Source organism: Polyodon spathula, chromosome 16 (assembly GCF_017654505.1).
Source record: "Polyodon spathula isolate WHYD16114869_AA chromosome 16, ASM1765450v1, whole genome shotgun sequence".
Classification (NCBI taxonomy): domain Eukaryota; kingdom Metazoa; phylum Chordata; class Actinopteri; order Acipenseriformes; family Polyodontidae; genus Polyodon; species Polyodon spathula.
The window spans coordinates 30,368,667-30,391,530 of record NC_054549.1 but is presented as its reverse complement, the minus strand read 5'-3'; the positions used below and the strand labels follow the sequence as shown (position 1 = coordinate 30,391,530).

The window sequence follows — 22,864 nt, the reverse complement described above, 5'->3', positions numbered from 1 at the left end:
TGTGTCAATGAATGGACAACTGAGATAAAAACTGGTATTAATCCTTGATAACCTGCCTCGTCACCAGAACCTACAAATAATATCCCCATGTACCACTAGGAGAACAAAGGGGATGCAAATAATTGTTTTAAAGGAAGTCATAAAAGTAATTTGTCTCTGGCTCATTATCTCCCCCTCAAAAAATTAAATAAATTTTAAAAATCCATAAATTCTGTATTACTGTTCAGTAACAATTATAGTCTCTCACAATTCTTGATGTGTATCCCCTTCGGTCACATTTTTAAATGTACTCTTTAGATCATTTAAACAAGTTTGTGTGAACTCTATGGAGTTGCCCTGCCATAACTTTGAAAAAAATAAAAACATATATGCATTATAAAATTGATACATGCTGTAGATAGGAAACTTAACAAGCTACAATTATGCACACTGTGACTGAAGGGAATATGCAACCAGATTGTTTCTCAAACCAGTGGTCTTATTGACCAACATACCCATCAAGACAGTCTCCCAGTTGTACTGAAATGGAAACATTTGCAGAATGTGCTCATTGTGGGCTTCAGTACAAGGTCTCAAATTCTAGCCAACCAAGTGTAATGAAACCTTATTCCACTAGAATGCCTGGGACACATGCTTGGATAATCTGAGTTCTGGATCATTGCCTTGTACAGTTAAGATGTTTTTAAGAGGGTTTTGTGTTTATCAAAAAGCCGTAGGCTACCTTCATCTAATAATATTAAGATTGAAGATTAACAAAGCATACAGACCTGTTAGTTCATGTTATAAATGTGTAAATAGCTTTACAATAAATGAATAATTATTAATTTTTAAAAAATAATTACAATCTGCAGTATATCTGGAGTCTGATTAAATGTATTGGAGCCATGGGATTTTTAATCTTTTGCAGGGAAAGACAACCCAGCTCATCCTACAGTATGTGGTCATTATAATAATGTAACATGCAGCAGAACAAGCAGTGAAAACTTCTTGTTGTTGTTTCATATAATAAAACAGTAAACCAAAGTTTATTTTATTATTATTATTTTTTTTTTTTTTTTACACAATCAAAGTAATGCAGGACTGTTTATAATAAACATAACACTAATACATAATTAAAAAAAAAAAAAAAAAAAAAAAAAAACTTTATTTAAATTTGATATAACTGTAACGTCGGTAGTCACACTCTGGCAATTAGAAAGTATCCAATTTGGCTAAATTAGAGTTTCGCAAATCAAACCTTGACAGTTATAGGAACTTCATTAATATGTCTGTTTTTAAACTTTGCAAACTCATGATACACTAAGCCAGGATTTAAGCCTTTTCATTTCCAATAAAGAAAATTGGCATAGATTATGAGAGATTTCCAAGAATTATGCAGTTTTTTTTTTAACCAAGTTGTTTTTCATTCCTGAAAAATCAAACCAGACCTAGGGTTCTGTTTCCTGTCATGGTGTTCCATCATCCTGTGTTGTTAACTAATTCAAAGGAAGAGACGACTACTCATTAAAGAAACTGCCAATATTTATTTATTTAAAATAACAAGACGGTCAGGTTACAAGAACTACATATGGTGTTTAGTCTACAAGTGTATACTCATTAATTAAGATTAGCGCTAAGCTTGGATTACTTAATAGAGTTGTTAATAAGGGTCTGTGAAACCAGACATCAATGTAACGGTTTGTTTCAACCAGTGTAACATAACTTCCAAATCAAGTCTTATGTGGTTCTAGCAATGTAAGCATCGCAGTAGTATACACATGTAGAAGCTGGCCATGTTTCCCTTAGGGTGCCAGTCAAAAGTCCAAAGAAAGGGAACACGTGAGTGTTAATGCTTGCTTAAGTGTGCCAAGTTAATGGGTACCAATATTGAGAAAGCACACTCAAGTGTTGGTTTTGCAAATGGAAGTCTCTGTATCCTAATGGAGATTGTCACAAGTACATGAGCAACAATAACCCCTCGATGAGGGGGGGTTAAGTTGCTATGGTGCTCCTGACCATGATATCAACATACACTAAATACGGTTTTATAATAACTGACTCACTATACATGTGCAGAAAGTTACTGGACTAAGTAAAGCAATTGTTTTTAATTCATTAAAGCACAGGTGGCAAAATCATGTGCAAATAGGAGATAAATTATTCTGATTTGAAAATGGTATATGTTATACAATTTGTTTTGCTGGTAGATTTTTGTTGTTGTCATGTGTGGTTGCAGCTTTCCCCCTTTGCAAGGCCTACAGTTGAACTGTGAACCACCTGCAACCTGCTTCCTTATTGATTTCCTAAAGGAGGCAATACGGTGTCAACACAGTTTTATGCTTTGTCTGAAAATCCACAGCAATCTCACTGTCATCTACAGAGTTGACATGACATACTGTATAGAGGACTGTACAATCTATCAGAAACCAGATCAAGTTGACTGTTAATTAGAATAAAGTTAGTTTTACTTCTGAATTCATGATGCTTGCTTACAATAGGGCTTTCATGTGTACCACGAGATAAGAGTCTTCAGAATGGATCCAATCTGAGACCGCAAGAAGGTTTGTATAACTAAGCACTATTGTCTTCATGTACACATGACATGCCCTCCACTTACTGTTCTTTAACAAGTGCCATAGCTTTCCTTACATGAGATTCTGGACCTTTTCAAAAACGTAGGCTCTGATGCTTCTGCGCTGGGTGTGACTGCGCTGGGTGTGACTCTGTCATTCCTTGGCAGTGCCAGTGAATTGTGTAGATATCAGGATTTCAAACCCCAATAAAAGTGAATGGCAGATCTATAGCACTTATACAAGGGATGATTATATACTGCAGATCTGTACATACAAACACAAATAATGAACGATTACCTGTAATACAACAGCATTTCTTCTTTATTTCATATTGCCCAAAGCTGCATGTTACTGTAGTTCTTGCGAACATCCCAAGGCCCTCTATCAGCCCCTTCAGTACAATCTCAAAGCTGGTTGGGAGAAAACTCCCAAAGCCAAGTTTTTTTTAAAGGGGAAAAAAAGCTAAACCTTTTTGGTCACATGACTTGTATCTGGAGTCCAGATGGGAATGTTTGTTGCTCTCAGCTGAAACAGCCCTTTGAGCAGCCAGTGTGATCTGTAGCCCATGACTTGCACTGCCTTGTGTTTATTCTGAAATCCTGGTGGCCACTCATGCCAATGGCTGCCAGGCACCACACATGTGCTCTGACTCTTGACATTTGACTTCACGCTCGTACAGAGACCCTTATCCGACTTACTTATTAGACTCTCTCTCTCTCTCTCTCTCTCTCTCTCTCTCTCTCTCTCTCTCTCTCTCTCTCTCTCTCTCTCTCTCTGAAGTGCCTTCTGTGTTTAATGGCTGCTGTTATGTTTATAATTATGAAAACAGCTAGAGCTAGCCAGTATTGTAAATTATTTTTGGCAGGGACATGAGTTCACAAAGTATTATTTTCTGCCAAAAGAAACTGCTATCCTGCTGTCATTTTGGGGGCACTGGTGTTTCCATTTTCCACAAAACATAATTATCTCCCTTAGACTGCATTTAACATACTGTACTGTATTAATTTATATTATATACACTATACGTTGTTAGTATATGGAAGTATATAATACATACAATATTACTACTATTAAGGTTCTTGCTTAATATTGAGTTCAAAGCCAGGTACTACAGTCCTTGATCAAGTGTGGTCATTTTAATACACTCTTCTGCTTTTCATAAGCATTAACAACTTTCTTGCCAGTCCTTTGTAATCTCCACAGCATCATAGATTCACTTCCTGTGCAGTATTGGGGTGTCCTCTGACACCATTCAAAGGGGTTTGGAGTTCCATGCAGGGTCGTAATACCTGGTGTATAGTGTGTGCAGAAATTAGAATCCTGCTGCACCCAGGACTCTGTATGTAAAGTGAAGAGAAATAACACCAGTTTACTGTTTTAGACACAACCAATTGCACTTTGCAGTGGGGAAGCTTGGAGCTGGATTTTGAAATACAGTAGTCTGTAGCCTATTTGAAACAAAAGCTGTACTGCTATATATTCGTATGAGCTTAACATGCAGCCTACAGCACTCAGTATTCCCAGGTGGTCTCCCATCCAAGTACTAACCAAGCCCAAAATTGCTTTGCTTAAGCTTTGCATGGTAAGTTCGATAGGAAGAGCTTTTTGCCGTCAGAGGCGTTGCCCAGGGGTCACCCCAGCTGCTAATGGTATATAATGCCTTGATGGTATAGCTGTCTACATTATCTAGGTGGTATCTGTTTAATACAATGCACAACACTGAACTGGTTTTTAAAGATTCACAGATGTATTTTAATAATAGTGTGGCATCTTTGATTCATTATATCTTGTCTCAGGACTATGGTGAGGGGACTGCTGTGAAGCTTTACCGTTCGTAGAAAAAATGAGTCACTGCTTTAACAATATGCCATTTATCATCAGGAATCCCACTCCAAGTAAGAACACTATAAATACATTTTTAAAGAAGTTTAAACATAGAAAACAGCAATCTAGTTGCCCGATTTTTTGTCAACTGTATAAACTTCCTGTCCACACATATTGCAACAGAGCCAATCAATGCTGCTATGGGTTTATTCATTTGCCTCTTCTGTTGTTCTGCCTCAGCCTCCGCAAGAAGAACTGTTCTGAAGAGGCGTTCAGCTCAATGTGACGTTCGTTGCCAAGGGTTATGGTTGCAAACAGTCATTTTATGTCCAAACTAAACTCTGCCCATGGCCCCCCTCCTTCTTCAAAAAGACTAACAGTAGAGACAATATAATACACCCATCATTGATCAAAAGAAGAAGTCACAATTAAATATATAATATAATTTAGACTATATCTTTTAAATATTTAGATTAATGTTGATGTAGCTGACAGGATAATCAAAAAAAAAGTACTATTGTTCATTTCCATATTTTCAAGTTTTGAATTAAACACGGTACAACAAATATGTTATTTAATTCTAAAACACAAATATGTCAATAAAACTGCTACTATTAACAGTAAATATAATTACTTTTATATAGTACTTTATTAGGTCTGACCCCCCTTTTTTTTTTTTTTTATGAAACCCTATCTACAAAAACTCCATATTCTACTAATAAGCATGAATAGAAGGATGCCTCAGAAATGGTTAGACGAAGAGCTGTTTTGGGACTCTTTTTGTCATTGTTATTTATGAAGAATGCTCAGAATTTTAGCTCTCAGCCTAGGAGCTCATTACCCTAAGCCTGAAGCTTCAATCATCCCTTCCAACAGTGCTAGACATCGTGGGGAATGGAGTTAGTCCTGGGACAGAGCATGTGGCTTTATTGTTCTTCTGTTACCCTCCCCTATCTTATTCAACACTGAAGGATCAACCACAGCCTTCATGGTACAGGTTGACTTGAGCCTCAAGTGGTTCTCTACAAAGGTTAGCTTAAAAGTGATTAATATGACTAAGCAAAATAACTTGCTGGATATATTCTTTATTTCTTTTAGATTTCTGTGCTTGGAACAGATACATGCTAAAAGATTCAAAGTTCAATGATGAGACAAATTACTAATGAATAAAATAGGTAAGATTTGAAAGGGCTAGTTGTCACAGCAGGCTAGTTTTCCTTGAGGTCTGGCTTTGAAAAAAAAAAAAACTAAAACAAATTCTACAAACAGCATGACATGATTACTTTCAATAAAACTTTTAGGGACATTTGCAGTGAAGTTTTCACAATGGTTCATTTTGAGAGGCCTTCCAGAAGCACTATAGTGCCCGCTATCAATATCAGCTCTCTGTCAAAGTTTGTTGCTAGTAAGCAGACTTTGACTGAAACTGGTTTGCAACAGTGAGTTGTAGCTTTTTATTGTTAAATAATTTAATTTCCATATTGAGTAAATCAGTACTGTGAGGGACATTAAAAGTGTTGTTTTTCTTGTTTTCTTTTTTTTTTAATGAAGCTACTGTTGCTGAAGAGCTTCCAAATCTAAGCATATGGATATTTTAGTGAATAGTTTCAGCAGTAAAGTGCTGTTAGAGCAGTGGTTTAATGTACCTCTTCTCGAGGGCAGAATTGCAGTTAGGTCAGTTCTAAGTCTGGTTTTAAATTAAAACCAAAATACAATATAATGTGTTAAGTTAAGTGGGTAGTTTTTCAAGATTTACGATTATACTGTAAATTTACAGTATAACCATAAATCTCGAAAAACTACTCACTTCTAAATTTTTTGTAGTCATTTTTGTATTACTTTAGTATAAATACATGTTAATTTGGATTCATATGTTGTTTTTTTCTGACTTTATGTGAAGGAAAAGACACACATTTGCCCGTTTTCCCATTGGAAATAGTGATATTTTGAAATATCACTGTCCTGGTCACAAAAGCAAAGTTTCTGGGGAATAATAGCCATTTTCTATACTTTTGAGGCATAAGCAACTAGGAAATAACACTTACTACCCAGGAACAAAAAAATAATAATTTGTTACATGGTGTAATAATAATAAAACAGGAACATCTCTGGAACAAAGATGTTTGTGTGTGCTTTTCTCAATTGAAGCCACAAAGTATGAACAAATGATGGCAGTATTGTAATGTTGAAGGTAATGCTGTGGCGGTCTCTGCCCTTCCTGCAAACGACAGATCTTTCTAAATATTTACAACAAAGTTTATTTCACTGTTCCAATAAATATTGGTAAAAAATTAAATAACTATAGTTTCTGAATACAATGAACTACTTTGAACTACTTTGATAATCACTATATTACATATATATATGTTATTATATATATATCTATAGAATCTATATATATATATAATATAATATATATTATTATATTGTCTTTTGTATACAGTAATAATTATACATCAACAACCAAAACCACAAAAATATTTGGCTTCCCTGTTAATTTAAAAATCCTTCATTTTATTTTTTTTCTCATAATCCGTGTCCATTGACCTCTTTTTTCTTTGGCTGTAAGTGGTGCAGACTGAACCCCTGCTTCTAGCATTCTTTTCATGGTGTATGTATTTGGTTCTAAGTTAGCTGGCTCATACTGAGGCCTTAACAATGAATTACTGAGAATCAGCACAATGCAGCTTTGTGCCTCCAAAACAGTGAGGTCATAGTTTCCCAGGCTTTTTTTTTCCCTGAGATGCCTAGCAATGAGGGGAGAAGGAGGTGGGCTTCACTGACTTTTTGTTTTAAATAAGAAAGAAAAACCCTTCAAAGTGCCTCAGAGGGCATCTTGAGGCCTACATGCAAGCTACAGCTTATTCAGCACAGTTAATTTCTATCACAGGTGGATTCAAGTGATAGTGCCCCATTCCAAGAAACCAAAACCATGATGATAGATATGGTTTCTTAAACAAACGGTAATATTTCCAACTGGGTATATAGTGGTATAATTCACAAATATGGCAAACAAAGTTTGGATCACAGTTATAAACCAGTTATGTGGCTACTTGCCACAAGGAGTCATACTGTGCAGTAAAAGTCTTTCAGTAACCTTGAACAACATATGACCAACCTTAACCTGTCACAAATATTCATTCATTTTGGTGACCAGTTATTCAGGTTTTCTTGAATTAGATAAATGTAGCATAATGGATTAAATTGTAAAATGTATTTGCAAATCTGATAAAGATATATCTCTAGCTCTGTGTGTGTCTTATGTTCAATAGAATGAAAAATCTGAAGAAATAAAGTAGACTCTGATCTCCTTTACTCAAAAACTATTACTGTAAATCTAAATTGTTTTCACAAATACTGAGGTTTGATTCAGACACAGTATGGGACATGAAATGAAACACATGAAAAGGAAACTATTGTTCTAAAATACTATAGCTTCATTACTGCACTATATTTATTTATTTTTTGTACAGAAGAACAGCCGACAGCCACACATTTCAGGAACTTGTTTTTTTCAAATTCCATCATTTCTTGCCTCAGGCAAACATTTCTGATCCAGAAAAGGCTGCCCAGTGATTGTATAGTTCTAAAAAGGAGCAGCCCAAGCCCATGTTATATATGGTGTCTCCCTAGCAACTATAGATGCCACATGACAGAAGGAATTTCATATGAAAGTGAATGATGTTAAATTGGAGCAGCACTGTTTTAAGGTAGATTGTATTTATGTCACAATGATTTCATAATAGTTACTCATTCTGGGTCTACTGACTGTGTAGAGTATACTAATACCTAAAGTGAGTATCTTTTTAGAATTGAGATTGAGAATTGAGAATTTTGGTGCAAACCAACATTTTTAACCACTGTATACATTTTAGTCAACTTCCTCTGTGGCCTTTAACTCATCTTTGGTGGTCTGTGCTTGCTGGTAGAGACCTCCTCGCTGTGCTTTAATGCTTAATTAAATACTGTATGGTATGTGATGAATTAAACATGGGTCATCTTTGGTTGTAAAAGCAGCTCTTACAATCACAAGATCATTGAGGGAGCATATGTTTCACACGTGCTTGTAAAGCAGTTCTGCGTTTCTAGAAAAGCACAACGATAATATATACGCACATGTTTAATGCATATCACTTTAAATTACTTAAGGGGATCTTTTTTTCTGAATACAGGAAAACAGGTAGCAGCCTGTTTGAGGCTGGCTTGCATAGCCTTAAATATTCTGCTTATGTTATCTTGTGCTGCATCAGCATCTGGAGACCACACCTAGGGCAGTGTTTCATTATTTTGAAGGAAATCACAGTGTGACCCACACTGCTCAAAATAACCAAAACACAATTAATGTCCATTGCAAAAGAACCCCTAACACTGAAGTTTGAAATAACATGAATGCACAGTTCAGGAAACAATTCTGAAAGCTACACATGTGGTTTTGTAGAAGCTCTCGACAATAATAGCTGTCAAGGAAAGTATTTAATTGAGGAATAATGAACTGAGGCAAGCTGATGGAGGAATAAAAAAATGACAATGTGAATTATATAGTAGAGAGCTAAATCTAAGGATGCATTTTTGTAAAGTGTATTTAAGGGTTAAGGGCATTGAAGTTATGTATTTATTTGCCTGTTTGTCTGAAATAATCATTGTTGTCCATGAAAGAGCCAGGTTTGAGCATCCCTGTTATGATGTGTTTTAAAAGTAAGCAGTTTTTTTTTCCCCCTTGTAGTTCTATACTGTAGTGTCATCTTCTTGCGCAATAACAAAACAGCTGAGCTCCATAGAAAACCATTGAAGATTAGCGTCAGGTTGTTGTATAATAAGGCTACAGCATATTATATATATATATATATATATATATATATATATATATATATATATATATATATATATATATATATATATATATATATATATATAATATAATTATCAGAATTGGCAATTCAATCACTATAAGGCACAATCCAGCAACTGTAATTGGCTGAGGGACTATATGTGAACTATGTAAAGCCAGAGAAATGGAGTACTGCATAGCTGTTGTTCATCCATATCTGTAAACACTCTATGATAAGATATACAGAGAAATTCTTAGACATACCATACACCAGCACTTACTGGTCAAACTGTGAAGTGCATGTCCCAGTCAAGCACAGTCTCCTCATATATACTCAAACTGTCATCTCCAAAGAGTAATGTCACCTAGCCCTGGATAGTGAATTTATAGATACACTCGCAGACCTACAATGTTACCTACACTGGCACATGATTTGCAGTTGAGTCTGGAAGGGCAGATGAAGCCAGACTTGATGGACAGCAAATACTATTTACCCTGCATACAAGCCCGTTCAATTAACAGTTGAGTGTGTGGAGGGCTAATCACACACAATGTGTGTACCAACACGATCTTCTACACTGAAAGACCACTGGCCATGCATACCAAGTATATCTGAAATTACTCTGTGTCCAAACTCATTAATGTAATCAGACGTGAACAGGCAGGGGGATTTTCTTTTCTTGAAGAGTTGCTTTAAGCAAACATTACGTCTGCTTGCAGAGAAGCAGAAGTACTGCCATGGAAGTAATGTGTATTACTGGAGTGGTGAGGTTGCTATAGTTACAGTTTGGACAGCGTTTACTGTGTTCTTTAACCATTTATAAGACGTTTGGAAGATTCTCATTAACAAACTTTGTGTTTCTCTTCAGCGTACAGGCATTATAAAAATATACAGTAGTGTGCAAATGTATTAGAACACCTCAGGATTGGTCATTTATATCCTAACCTGCATGAAAACAGCTGAGTGTAACTTTTTGGTCAATAATCAGTGATATAGAAACAATAGGCACTCGTGTGAAAATGTTAGACCACTTTGGGCTTTAATTAGGCATCATATTAAACAACGTCTAAAAAGTATCATTTATTTTACAATTTGTGGCCATGTGTTCCTTTTCTCTTGCTATTTTAAATTAACTACATGTGTGGTCTATTAATGTCCTCAGTTGAATAAAACAATCAGTAATTTGTCTATTTTGACAATTTTCCAAGATTTTCAGTTACAGTGGTGTGAGCTGGACAACAAATCACAACAACAGAAGCAACGGGGTGTTCTAACAAATATATAAAAATACTTAAAAAAAAATCCTTCATGTAAATTATTTGAAACCAGGTTTGCATTTTAAACAGGTTTAATTGTTTCCATGCCCAATAAAAGATGTAGACTGGCCCAATAACCTGAGGTGGAGTTTAAAATGGAACTGATGAAAGATTACATGACTGTACATTTAGCATATATTTTGTATCAATGTATTTGTATCAGTCATATTTGGTATATGTCTGTGCAGGTATAATTTAACATGTGCACATAAATATTATTATGTGAAACTATTGGAATTATTCTTTTTCATGGGTTTAGATAAGTGAATTAACAATACATGATGCAAATTATATATTAAACAGTAATATAGTAGTATAAAAGACAGCTCAAAATCTAGAATATATGACATTGACTTTAAATGTATTTTAGTATTTCCAAATAAAAAAAACATGAGTAAATGGATTTTGTTTAAGGCACTCATACATACATACATACTATATATATATATATATATATATATATATATATATATATATATATATATATATATATATATATATATATATATATATATGGGTATGGCAAGATTTAAACCAACATTTAGATGAGTGTAAAATTACTACCAACATTTAGAGGAGCTGGTATTAACCCTGTTTTGCAACAACAATAAAAAAGCGCCTTAATTTAAAATAACTTATAACAGAAAGTTGCCCTTTCCCTTTTCTTTAACATAAAATAAACTGTCTGACTGCCACAACCCTGCATGGGTTTAGCAGCCACAATGTATGAACAAATACGACTGTGATCATGAAGGTATCATCAGGTCTTTCAAAGTTTCCCATTTTGGAAGTTCAAATGGAGGAGGCTAAACCAATCTGGCAGCCCCTATAAAATGAATGCTCCAAAGAACCAATTGATTTTATAACAGCAATGTAAAAACAGGTGAAGGCACACTGCCAGTATTGCCTAGTTCCTTTCAGACTTTCTTGGGGTTTCACTTAGATGCTCTATGCAGGGTAAGATGGGGTAACGAAACAGCTACAATTCAGATCTTTATAGGTTAAAAGTGCACTGTGGCCTTTTTAGTTTTGTTAACCCACCATGTTTTAAAATAGGTTTTACAATCAGTACACCCATTTACACTTACACGTGGAAAAGGTATTACACAAGGCCAAAACCTACAGTCAGTCTACTTATTTACATGGCGTACAGGTTTACATAAATCGTGTAGCATGTTGTAATTTGCCAGATTAAGTTTAGATTTTAGGTCCAGCAATGTTGTGCAGAATACATTTTACCCACAATAGCTGCTTGGTGTCGTCCACTCCCCTATGCTCTTTTAACAGTCCTTCACCTGTTTGTACAGTACACAAAACTAACTCGCTTTGCTCCTTGCAGTAGGTCCCTGAGTACTCCTGTGGCTACAATGTGTCTGTGATTATAAAAATAAATGGCAAAAAAAAACGAAAAATGGGAGGAGCGTGTTGTGACGTCTCTCTCAATTCACCCTGCAGCAAAAAAAAAAAAAAAAAAAAAAAATCTTCATCTTCAGTTTGCACAGAGCTATTCAGATGAATCACAGCGGTTGTTCTGCTCCTTCATAGTTCTCATTTTAGCTATGCACGCTGAAATAAAATGTACCAAGAATGGAAGGATGCATAACGTGGGATCTTTTGCAATCTGACTGTTTTATATTGTGAAATTATTGAAGAAGCTTGCACGGGTTGACTGCTGCTGATGCACTTTGGATGGCACGTTGTTAGGAGGAGCCCTTGTTTTTCATAGCACTAACATTGCATTGCGACCTCAAATAATATCCCGTTGTTAAAGATTCCCATGCAAAAAATATATATCTATATCTGCAAAGTTTTCCTTTTAATGCATCTTATTTGGCAAATACGTGAGTGACATCCAAAAGGGGAATTAAAAAAAAAAAATTGTGCTTTCTAGTATTAATAAGTATAGCAATTAAATCTTGGGAGTTGTTGAGCCGTCCAGTTAATCTAGCAGAAGCGGACCAAACTAGGAGGACTTCTTAGGCGCACATCGTTGCATTCAGATCTCTGGAATCATGTCATCACAAACCAAATACAAGAAGGAGAAGGAGATCACAACAGAGTACGAGACTCAAGTGAAAGGTTGGTTGTGTTTAATAGCGCTGTGTGATCGTTCTTTTCTAACCCTAACCTTAACTATTTTCTCTCCAACAGTATTGCTCTTATTGTGAAAATTCAAGAGTAGGTAACCTGTCGTTTGAAGTAGGTCAATGCTGACTCTAGAAATGGTCTGTGCCGTTGTTTGGTGTAGTAAAGCTGCATTACAGCGATCTGAAGTGAAAGAATGAGGTTGACTCGGGAATGTCATTTCCATTGAGGTGTACGCCCGCTGCAAGTGTTGACAGTTGCATGTCATACAGAAAGTACCGTACTTAGATCGTTCAGTCTTCATGCTCTAAGGATAACCTTTGATAGGAGGATCTGTGACTCATTCTGTCTCAGTTACATATATAGACTTTGCCCATTTGGTGATTGATTTGAGCAACTTTATTATTTTGGAAACGCCAGTGTTATGTTAAGAACATTGTGGTTGGCAATATGTGAGAAGCCTTACTGTAGTAGAAAACAGTACTCCTTATCAGTAAAACGTTCCCTCCTTCCAGAAACACCTCAAATGTTCCCAATTTCCGAATATAGGTGTTTATTAAAGTACACAGTTAACATCAGTAATTTCAATTGTTATCAGACAGTTTGACAGCCTGTTAGTTTGGATGCTGATAATCATTTGTTCACCTCTAATGCCTGGGTCTGTCTTGTTGCTGCTTGTTTTGTGTCATTTCACTGAGCAGCACTGTGCTGCTTTGTTGCTGGGGAGATTGGTTGTTGCAGTGTCCATCAGTTTCTATCAGAGGTGCAGCTCACAGACAGATGGGTGGATCTGAAAGGGGGCTTTGTAATTGTGTTCCATTGTTTATGCTTGAAGCCTTTGTAGTTGCCAACAAGAATAATGGAATCAGAATACAAACTTTCCCCTGTTCTGAGAAGATTGTTTCTTTTTTTTTTTTTTGGTTTTGTTTTTTAACATACTTAATTAAATTATAGCAGTGTATGTTATCATTCAATGACCCCCCACCCCCACCACACCCCACCCCCTTGTAAAATTCTAGTATTAAGTGAGCCAGAGAGAAAACTAACACATTGTACTGCAGTATTATTTAAATAAACTTCTGTATTATGCAATGTTTGGGCTACAGTAACTTTGAAGTGAAGTACATGTTACAGTACTGCTTAGTGCCTTATAGCCATGGGCATTCCCTTCAAAGATTCAGAATCTGTAATTGTCAAAAATTAGAAAGTACTTGTGACAATCAAATGGATAAACCTAAATTTAAGGTGTGGGATATACAAAATATAATACACGGGCCACATTTAATCCCACGCAGGAGCATCCTTCCCGAAAGAGGGTACCTGTTAAAGAGGCAGGGGAGCTCTAGAAATCCATCAGCAAAGAGGGCAGATATGACCGTTAAGATTAAGGGCACGATCGCTCTTGCTTTGGTGTGCTGTCAGTGGCAGGCCCCTCATGAGAAATGACAGCCACGCTTTAGAGGCACCATACAGCCTAATGGTTACAGCACGGATATAAACCGCGGTGGTAGCCAGTTGAGTTATGATTTGTTCAAGCAATTAGTCAACACACCCTATTGACTAAGAGAACCAGTTATTAACAAGAGAATCCCAAACAGGAAGATTTACAGGATAATTATGACAATATTATACTCTCAATACACAGTGTACAGGACGTTTTTTACAGCAAGATTTTTCCTTATCAGTCTACCAAATAACAAGCTGGCTGTTTTACAATATATATTACTTGTATTGTTGCATGAATGATTAGCTTTTATTGTACTAAAACTCCTGTATAGAATGTGAACTTATTGCTATTTTGTAAATGAAAAAGTGTTTTATTCATGACAATAAAAATGTACAGAAAGTACTAGCATTATGTTTCTGTAGGAGAATTCACCTTTTAATTGCTGGGGGCTTTAATTTATATTCGGGAAGGGTGTCCCCTATATTTACTTACAGAGTCCTTTACACAGAAGTGGTAATGCTATTTTCTCTTAATAAAAGTATTCTGAACTGTCTTTATTGCATGTAGAAGGCACAGAAAAAGATTGAATTGACTTGAATGTCATGCTGGGATGGAAAAAATGGCAGGAAAACTCCAATTTACAAGTGGGATTGTCGCTGTGCAGATTATTGCAAGGGATGTTAGGACATTAATATTTTTTTTAAAACTTGCAATACAAAATGTGATACATGAGCTTATACATTTTTGCTGTCTTTTTCTGACCACTGACCTCCTGGATAACTGTATTGTTTTAATTAATGAATCTAATCTCTTCATACTCATTGAGATCCAATACCCTACTTGTTCACTGTACAAGGAGGACACCCATTCTTGTTGTTTGTGTAGCACAACAGCAGTAGGTTGTCAGATGTGCAAACAGCCTCATTTGGAAGACCCCTTCTATTGCACACATATAAGCATCTGGTTAGAATAGGCGCATTTCCATTTCAGAGGCTCCCCCAAGACTGCTAGCACTTAAGCTGAAATGGACCCAAGGTCTGTTAACTTGTTCAACCATAGGAGATGTATGTCCATATAGAAACAATTCCAGATCTGGAAAAAAGAGATGGCAATGGAAAACAAGTCGCTTTTCCTGCATCCTGTTAGTACACACATACAAAGCTGCCTGGGGTATGTCAGTAAAGGCAGGTCAAGGGAGGAAAGTCATGTCTGGTTAATCTGGTTAGTGTCTTGTTACAGTGGAGGCTTAATTATATTTAGTAGAAATGGAAAGCTAATGAACATGAAACAAGTCAATAATACATGCAATACATATCAGTATCATGGGGATGTATCATGAAGAAACCTTGGTCTACAGTATTTGTACTGAAGACAATGGGTGATTTATGGCATATAATGCACTGTTACCATAGCTTTAAATATCTGCACACCACTATCATAGTTTTTGTTATTTGATACTTCTATAAGGTAACTCCTAAGTTTTACCTTCGAAATCTATTTAAAACTCAGTACCTACTGCAGATACCCTTGGGTGCTACCCAAAAATAGTATAAACATAATTGTACATAGCCTTGAGTAATTGTGACCTTTGACCTGGTTTATAAGTGGCCAATACATATTCCATGCATTATCTGAAGTAATAGTTCCCTTAGCCTTGGCTCATCTGGCAGTCTGGGATCTGTGACTGCTTAATTCAGGAATTCCAGCCAAGCAGCTGAGGAAAAGTTGAGGTAATAATACCAATTTTAATAACCCTGGATCCAAATAATGAGAAGTATATGCAAAGAATGTAGAAAAACAGTTCATATGTTGGTTCTGGGTTTTTTTTTTACAACTGTGAACAGCACAGAGTTATTAAAAAATCAATTTCCAGTGAGGTTTTGGATAAACCCAGCGTTACAGTTCAGCTTAAGACGTGTACAAGTTCTGTTTTGTGCATAGAGACAAGGGTTAGGGCAACTTACTAAATTGGATAAAACCATTTCAAAATGGGCTTTGCTACTAGTTTGTATAAAAAAAACAAAAAAAATAAAAAATGATATTGTCCATAACAGTACAATGAGATTTAATTTTAATAAAGCATTTGGGTTTTTAATTCATTTATGATGATACATAGCTTTTCATATGAGTTATTTGTTTTAGTGGTGTTTCCTGCATGCCCAACATATGCTGTTATTATCTGTGGTGGATGGAATTTTCTATGTGCTTAAGAGATGGGTTTTTGTATTCATTTTCCATTGGTCTTCAGGCTGGCATGTGGAAGAAGACAAACTTGGCTGTGTTAAATAAAGCCAGTTTCTGTTTTTTGCTTTGTTTTTTTAACCTGGTTACATTTCCCAGCTTTGACAATAGCTTGCAATCATGCATGAAGCACTGTTAAAATGCACAAAAGTAGCACCTTCTAATCTTTAAATTGTATCATATATATCAATCATCTCTGTGGTTTTACAGAACATATTAAAGTTGTTATATCTACTGAGCTTAAAGACAAGCTATTACCAAGACCTACTTTTTTTTGCATTTCCTGGCTACTTGTGCTTGTTGGTGGCTGTTGTGTTATACAAGCCAAATTTTACAAAAAGCTGCAAGCAGCGTGGTTTGTAGGTAAATGTGTCTGTCATGAAAGTCTTTGACTCTGCTACCCTCCAACAAGTATTGGGACTGATCAATAAACGCAAAATAACTGGGGATGCAACATTGTCAGCACGTTGTTATCCAGTTACTACCAATGCAGAATAACTAGATGGAGTGTTTGTTTTTCATTACCTCACGAGAATGCTTTTTCCGCATTGGTGACTGCCATGATTGGTGCAACATTGCATTATATTGTGCTGCATCTGATTTATTGGATGACACTTAATTTCAATGATGCAGACTGACTGAAGCTGCATATCCTTTCTTGGACAGCTGTGAGTTTGTTATGGGATAAGCAGCTTGTCTAAAGTCTTGAGAGGAGCCAGACTAAATCTGACCCCCTGTGATGACCAACACTGCAGCATTTAAATATCAAGAGCAGCTGTATGTTGCACAAATCACTCTAAAGGTTACATTATTTTATTATTTTTTTTAAATGTAACATTATAATAACCTACATATAAACTACGTTTTTGTGAGGGTTAAAAATGAGGGTTAAAACATTTGTATGCACACAGTAATGGTAAGGCCTGATCTGATATCAAAGTTAAAAGCATTGTGTTCTGTTTTCCCTCAATACAAGATATCAACTTAACATTAAAATCGTCCTTTGAAATACTTATTCATTTTTGAATATATTAAAATATTTGGCCCATCAATTATATGGGCAGTTTCACCTTCCCTGTAAAAAGAGGCATACTATAAATCTCCACAGTAAGTGATATAAATTGTGTATGAGGACATGATACAGTCAGTGTTGATGGAGCATGCTGCAGCTGTAGGGACTGGAATATGTGGAAAGGGATTTTAACACGACAGAGCATCTATGCAGAAGTGCCCAGGGCAAAGTCTCTTTTAACCCATTCAAAGTGGTTGAAGTTGAGTGTTGGGAGAGTTTTGATCCAGAAGCTGGTGGCATGAGGCTTGCGTTGTATCCAAGCTGTCAAGTTTGATAGAGATCAATGAACTTGTGTTATGAGAGTTTCCGTTTTCTTTTCTTCTGGTGTAAGAGTAATGCAGTACTTTGTTTCTCATTCTTCATATGCTGTAAAATGCGTTTCAACTTTAGAGACTCAAGATGAAATCACAATATTATTAAGTGTTGCAAACCATCACAAAAGTCCCTGACCACAGCTTTACAAGTGCAAGTTAAAACTGTGCCATTTTAATCAGTGTGCAAAGTATCTGAGGCTTTATTAGAACCGCCATAGCAATTTCAAACCACATCAATGCAATGCTGTATACAAATTTAATAAAAAGACCTCTGTATAAAGAAACGCTGTACAACTTGGAAGTGGCTAAACAATATTTATTGAATTAGAAGAAGTTGTGTGCTGGGTATGAAATTTATTTGCATTCAAGTCTCTGTGATCTGTGATTTAGTTGCCCATCAAATCAATTGAGATATAAGATGCACAACATTTTAAAAGATCCATTCCTGAGGTGAACTAACAGCAAAAAAAAGCAGTAAATACCGTCAACACTCTGGATATGCGAATGTACTTGGAGTGGAAATAAAAGACTAATACTGTATTTTATTCAGTTTTTTATTCAATGGCTTTAGAGTAAGATGGCCAGTGTGGTAGTTCACAAGTCTACCTTACTAATATTGTAATTGTTAAGACTGGCCAGGATTAGGCTGTCTTGAAGGATTTGTCCTGTTGTTGCTATAGCATATATTTAAAAGAGTAGTTGTCAGCAACTTTTTTGCAGTAGTATGGGTGATGGGTATTAAAGTGACAATAGTGTGGATGTTATATACTTATTGGGACCTTGTATAATTTGTTACACCATCTTTCATTTGGAAAATCTGTGTTCATAGCTAGGTCAAGTCACCTCCATTCTCTTTATGTGCATTGTGCATTGTCACGGTAAAGGCTAGTATTAGTTACAAGTGAATGTTGTTCCAAGGTCAGATGGGTTTTCCCACTAAATAAAACAAGAAACCAAAACCATGTTAAAGGTAAAAGTATGGTTATTATTATTATTATTATTATTATTATTATATTTTAGAGAAAATAAATTATAACAAATGACAGTTGGATTATTGGTCACTGGCTTCTTCCAAGGGTTCTGGAAAGCTTGTTTATGCTTAAGGAAAGGTTGTTTGGTTGACTTCAGCAAATATGACTTACACTATATTGACACATCTGTCACAAAATATAGCTGTTTAGCAACACAAGTGAAACTGGGTTAAAGTAAACATCAGCTAAATTTTATGAAATGAGGTTGGAAATGTGTTTTCCCTGTAAACATATTAGTAGTCAAACCAGTTATGAAAGCGTTCTTCTAGAGCTGGTAAGATAACTGTGTATGTTGTTCCCAAATCCATTTAGTTTCTCTGTTAGTAGAACGTATCGCCTGTTAACCCATGTGTGGCAGGCTGGCGAGTGGATAGAGGCCCAGAGACAGACTGCAGTTCAAAAAAATAACTATTTTATTATAAATAAACACAAAATAAACGTGCACAAGGGCAAAAACAAAGCAATTTAAACACAAATAAAGCAAAAACAAAACTCACAAAAATAAAGTTTCCAGGCTGGGCAATGCCTTCACTGGATTTAGAAAATTCAAAAAACCACAAAACAAACACCAACCTGCTTCCTCAGCTCCCTCCTCCCAAATGAGAAGCTGAGGCCTCCTTTTATATCAGGTGGCTGGGCGCTGATTGATCGTTAATCAACCTAATCAACTAATCAACCCCAGCCACCTGAACATAATAAACCCAGGCAGGCAGGGGAAGTTAACCCCATCCCTGCCAATTTAAAAGGGCAGAGCTTTGCTCTGCCACACCATGTAAACAATGTTTTCTTTCAAATGAATTCAACATTTGCATACAGCGCAGCAATTTCAAAGCATCTGCTTGAGGTTATTATAGAAATTACCTTTGGAAAACCTATTAGGGGCCAAGTTTCCTCGTTGCTGTGAGGCTAAACAACTGTCGAATTCTCAGTCATGTTTCTTCATTTCTTGTTTTATTTTAATGGAGGTTAATTGGAGAGGTAATCAGAACAGGATGCCATGTGGAGATAAAGAAGAAAGGGTTGATTTTAATTAACTAATCTTCACTTAAGCTAATCAAACTTGATTTTTCAAGCTAATGTAATTTTGGAAACAGGCGTGGAATTTACATTTATTTCTTCCATTGAAAACACATACAATCTCCCCAGACGTCTTGTTTATTTTCATTGGAATATACTGTACAGTTATCAACTTTGGTTCAATAACCAGGGTCTTAAGTTTTCCTAGTACTGTATACATGACCTAAAAGGTAGTTATCAGACAGTGTGGTCTATTTATATTATATACCTATTATCAGACAGTGTGGTCTATTTTAATTATATAAATACTGCCAGGTCTTAATATAGTTTATTTTTCTCTACTGTACATTAATCCAGGTGTGTGTTGTGTAATTTACTAACCCCCTGTTTGCATCACTTGTGGCTCATCCTGTGCAATGTGGAAACTAGTAAAAATGTGTCAATGCAACTTTCTGAGGTGCTTTCTAGTACTGAGTTAACCTCCATATACGATGCATGTGACTGTTGAAATAAATGTTTTACTTAATGCTGGAAGACATCCACCTCCACTCACAAATCTTGAATCTGCGCTGATTCACCGCTGACTGAATATTTATAGCCCTTCCCTGTTTTTTGGTTTTTTTTTAGTGGTTTAAGGACATTGTGCCTCCAATGTGTTCCATGTACTTTGGTATTAAAATATCGTATTTTCATAATCCATGCAGTTTCCCTAGCAAAGATGGATAAAAAAACATGTACAGGGTGTAAAGAATTCTCATAAAGTAGAAGCATGGTTTTATAAGGAAATATGTTGTCTGTGTTAAAGAAAATGTCATAATTCAGCAGTATATATGGGGCTATGTTATTAATCTAAATATTGTGTAGTTTAGAAACACAATCTTAAAGACCATTATTTACTTTTTTCAGAATGACTTATAGTAATTTCGATTTCCATTACAACTTGGCAATCTATTAATAATCCCAATTTAGTTAAATGGTAACAAAGATGCTTGTTTGCAGTTTCTTGCTGATTATGTAAGTGTAAGCATTGTACATCATGTAATGGCTTTGAGGCAGGAAAGATTTCAACAAGAATTTGCAGTTAATCTTTGAAGTGATGCAAAAAAAAAACAAAAAAAAAAACAAAAAAAACATAAGACCTGGGGAACTCATTTTTTATCCACCCCCACCCCCACCCCCAACCCAATACTTGTTTACTCAGAAGCATTACTGTTGCCGTGCAATGCCAGTTCATCTTTCCAGGAGCTTTTAAGCTCTGATTCTGAAGCTTGATTCTTAAGCTAATTAAAATTGCATCTCGTATCAGTTCAAGCTTGTCTGCCTTTGCAGACATGAGTTGACTGATCTGTTGTTTTGCTGACTGTAAACCCTTTAGTGCATGCAAGCCTTAATTATGCTGTTTGCATACAGTGCAGATTTGGGTTTGGCAAACATTTAGTAAAACATACATGTCTAAACAGACAAGGTCTCTAAAAAATGATGAAGGGGGAAGGGTGGGCCATACCAAGTGAATGCTTATAATTTTCATGTTGGTAGAACAGAGCACATAGAAAGATTCTGGGCCTGAGCTTTATAGTCAACCAGTTGCTTTATTTTCACAATTACTGCAGAAATGATCAGATTTTGCCAAGTAAACCAGCAGTACTCTATATTTCTGGAAAAATAGTCAATGTGATTTTAAGTTGCTAACTGCACTACAACAATTCCAATAAAACTGAAATGTTAATTTGAACTGAAGGTGACTACCATGGCCAGATGAGATGGATAAAATGCACAGGGGTTATTTCAGCCTGTTTCAATATACTGTGATTCTCTTGAACGTGGTGGGGTGTCACAGTATTGCACATAAAAACAAATGTATATCACTCTGAAGAAATGAGGCCCTCTGCCACATGTGTTCAGCAGTTCTTCCAGTGTTTTCAAACTGTTCAGAGAAAAGACATGATTTGCATTTAAATAGAGAAATGCTAAGCAGAATAAAACCCAGGAGCCTCAGAAACCATCAGTCTTAATGTGCTTAATGGAGGTTCGAAATGGAAGTTCTCAAAACAAGACTAAACTGGCCTCACTCAAATGGACTGCAGGCAGCAAGGGGCAGATATTAAAACCTGAGTTTCAAAGTGCCCAAATCTGCATTCTTTTATCACCACCCTTCAAAATTCACAGAGGATTTTGGCAAAGCTTTCCAAACTGTGTATGTGCCGTCGTTTTAATCTGATGAGCGGAGTCTGCAGCAATTACTGTAGGAATCCCACATGGATAAGCAGCTCGTCAGAACATACGATCATATATACACTAACAGGATGACAGCGGTACACTGTACAGATTTTTATAACAGCCAGTAATTGGATTTACACTGGCTGCTTTCTAATCTAAGTTAGCAGAACAAAGCATTTGGAACTTTACAATCTCAGAACCTAAATCATTCTGCATTTGTATCCTGGCCATATGTTTCCGTCTGCATCAGGAGGTTGTCTTTTGAAATGCTTGTTTTATTAGATTTGTCCATTATTTATCTTCCCCCTACTCTCTGAGCCTTACTGCCCTGTTGGGTGACAGCAGGTTGCTTGTCCTGTTGGCTGCCTTCCATTGGAGGCCTGGAAAGAGTGGACTCTTGGAAGAGTTCTGCATGACAGTTTTTAATTTTTTCCTGTTGTGAAGTTGCTTAATTACAAAGATTAAAATAAATGAATATTGGCTGGATAGATATTCTTTTTTTTTTTGTCTCGCTTCTAGCATATTTAGCAATTAGTGAATGATTTGTGTTACTCTGCTTCAGGATGCTAAGGTTTATTTTAGGTGTAGGGTAACATATCATTATGTAGGTTTATTGGAATTTTAAAGTTAATGCTCAACACAGGTTTTTCACTGTCTCTGCTAATATTGCCTTGGGAAGACAACTGGGGCGTTTGTTGCCACTCGAGACTCTAGTCAGGTGAAATTAATTTAAGAACATACCCAGCTGTTTCACATTTGTATAAGTCTTAGGGCAGTGGTATTAAGATTCACCACTGTTCATATCATCAAAATGAAACCCTGTGGGTGACCAAGTTGATCAATAAAAGATGAGGAAGCTTAAGTAACAAAACCAAGCAATTGTTCACCAAGCTTTTCTCATTTCTTGGTGCAACTGTGG

General features: G+C 36.0%; 1 protein-coding gene across 2 annotated transcripts in view; it reads left to right on the top strand.

Annotated features, from left to right (window-relative positions):
- Window positions 1–12,015: 12,015 nt before the first annotated feature.
- LOC121329249 (SLIT-ROBO Rho GTPase-activating protein 3-like) overlaps window positions 12,016–22,864 on the top strand; it is a 73,757-nt gene continuing 62,908 nt past the window's right edge. For both annotated transcript variants that reach the window (XM_041274744.1, XM_041274743.1), the window contains exon 1: window positions 12,016–12,600. In XM_041274744.1, coding sequence (XP_041130678.1) covers window positions 12,534–12,600 — 67 coding nt within the window. In that variant the 5' untranslated portion in view covers window positions 12,016–12,533. The remainder of the gene's footprint in view (window positions 12,601–22,864) is intronic.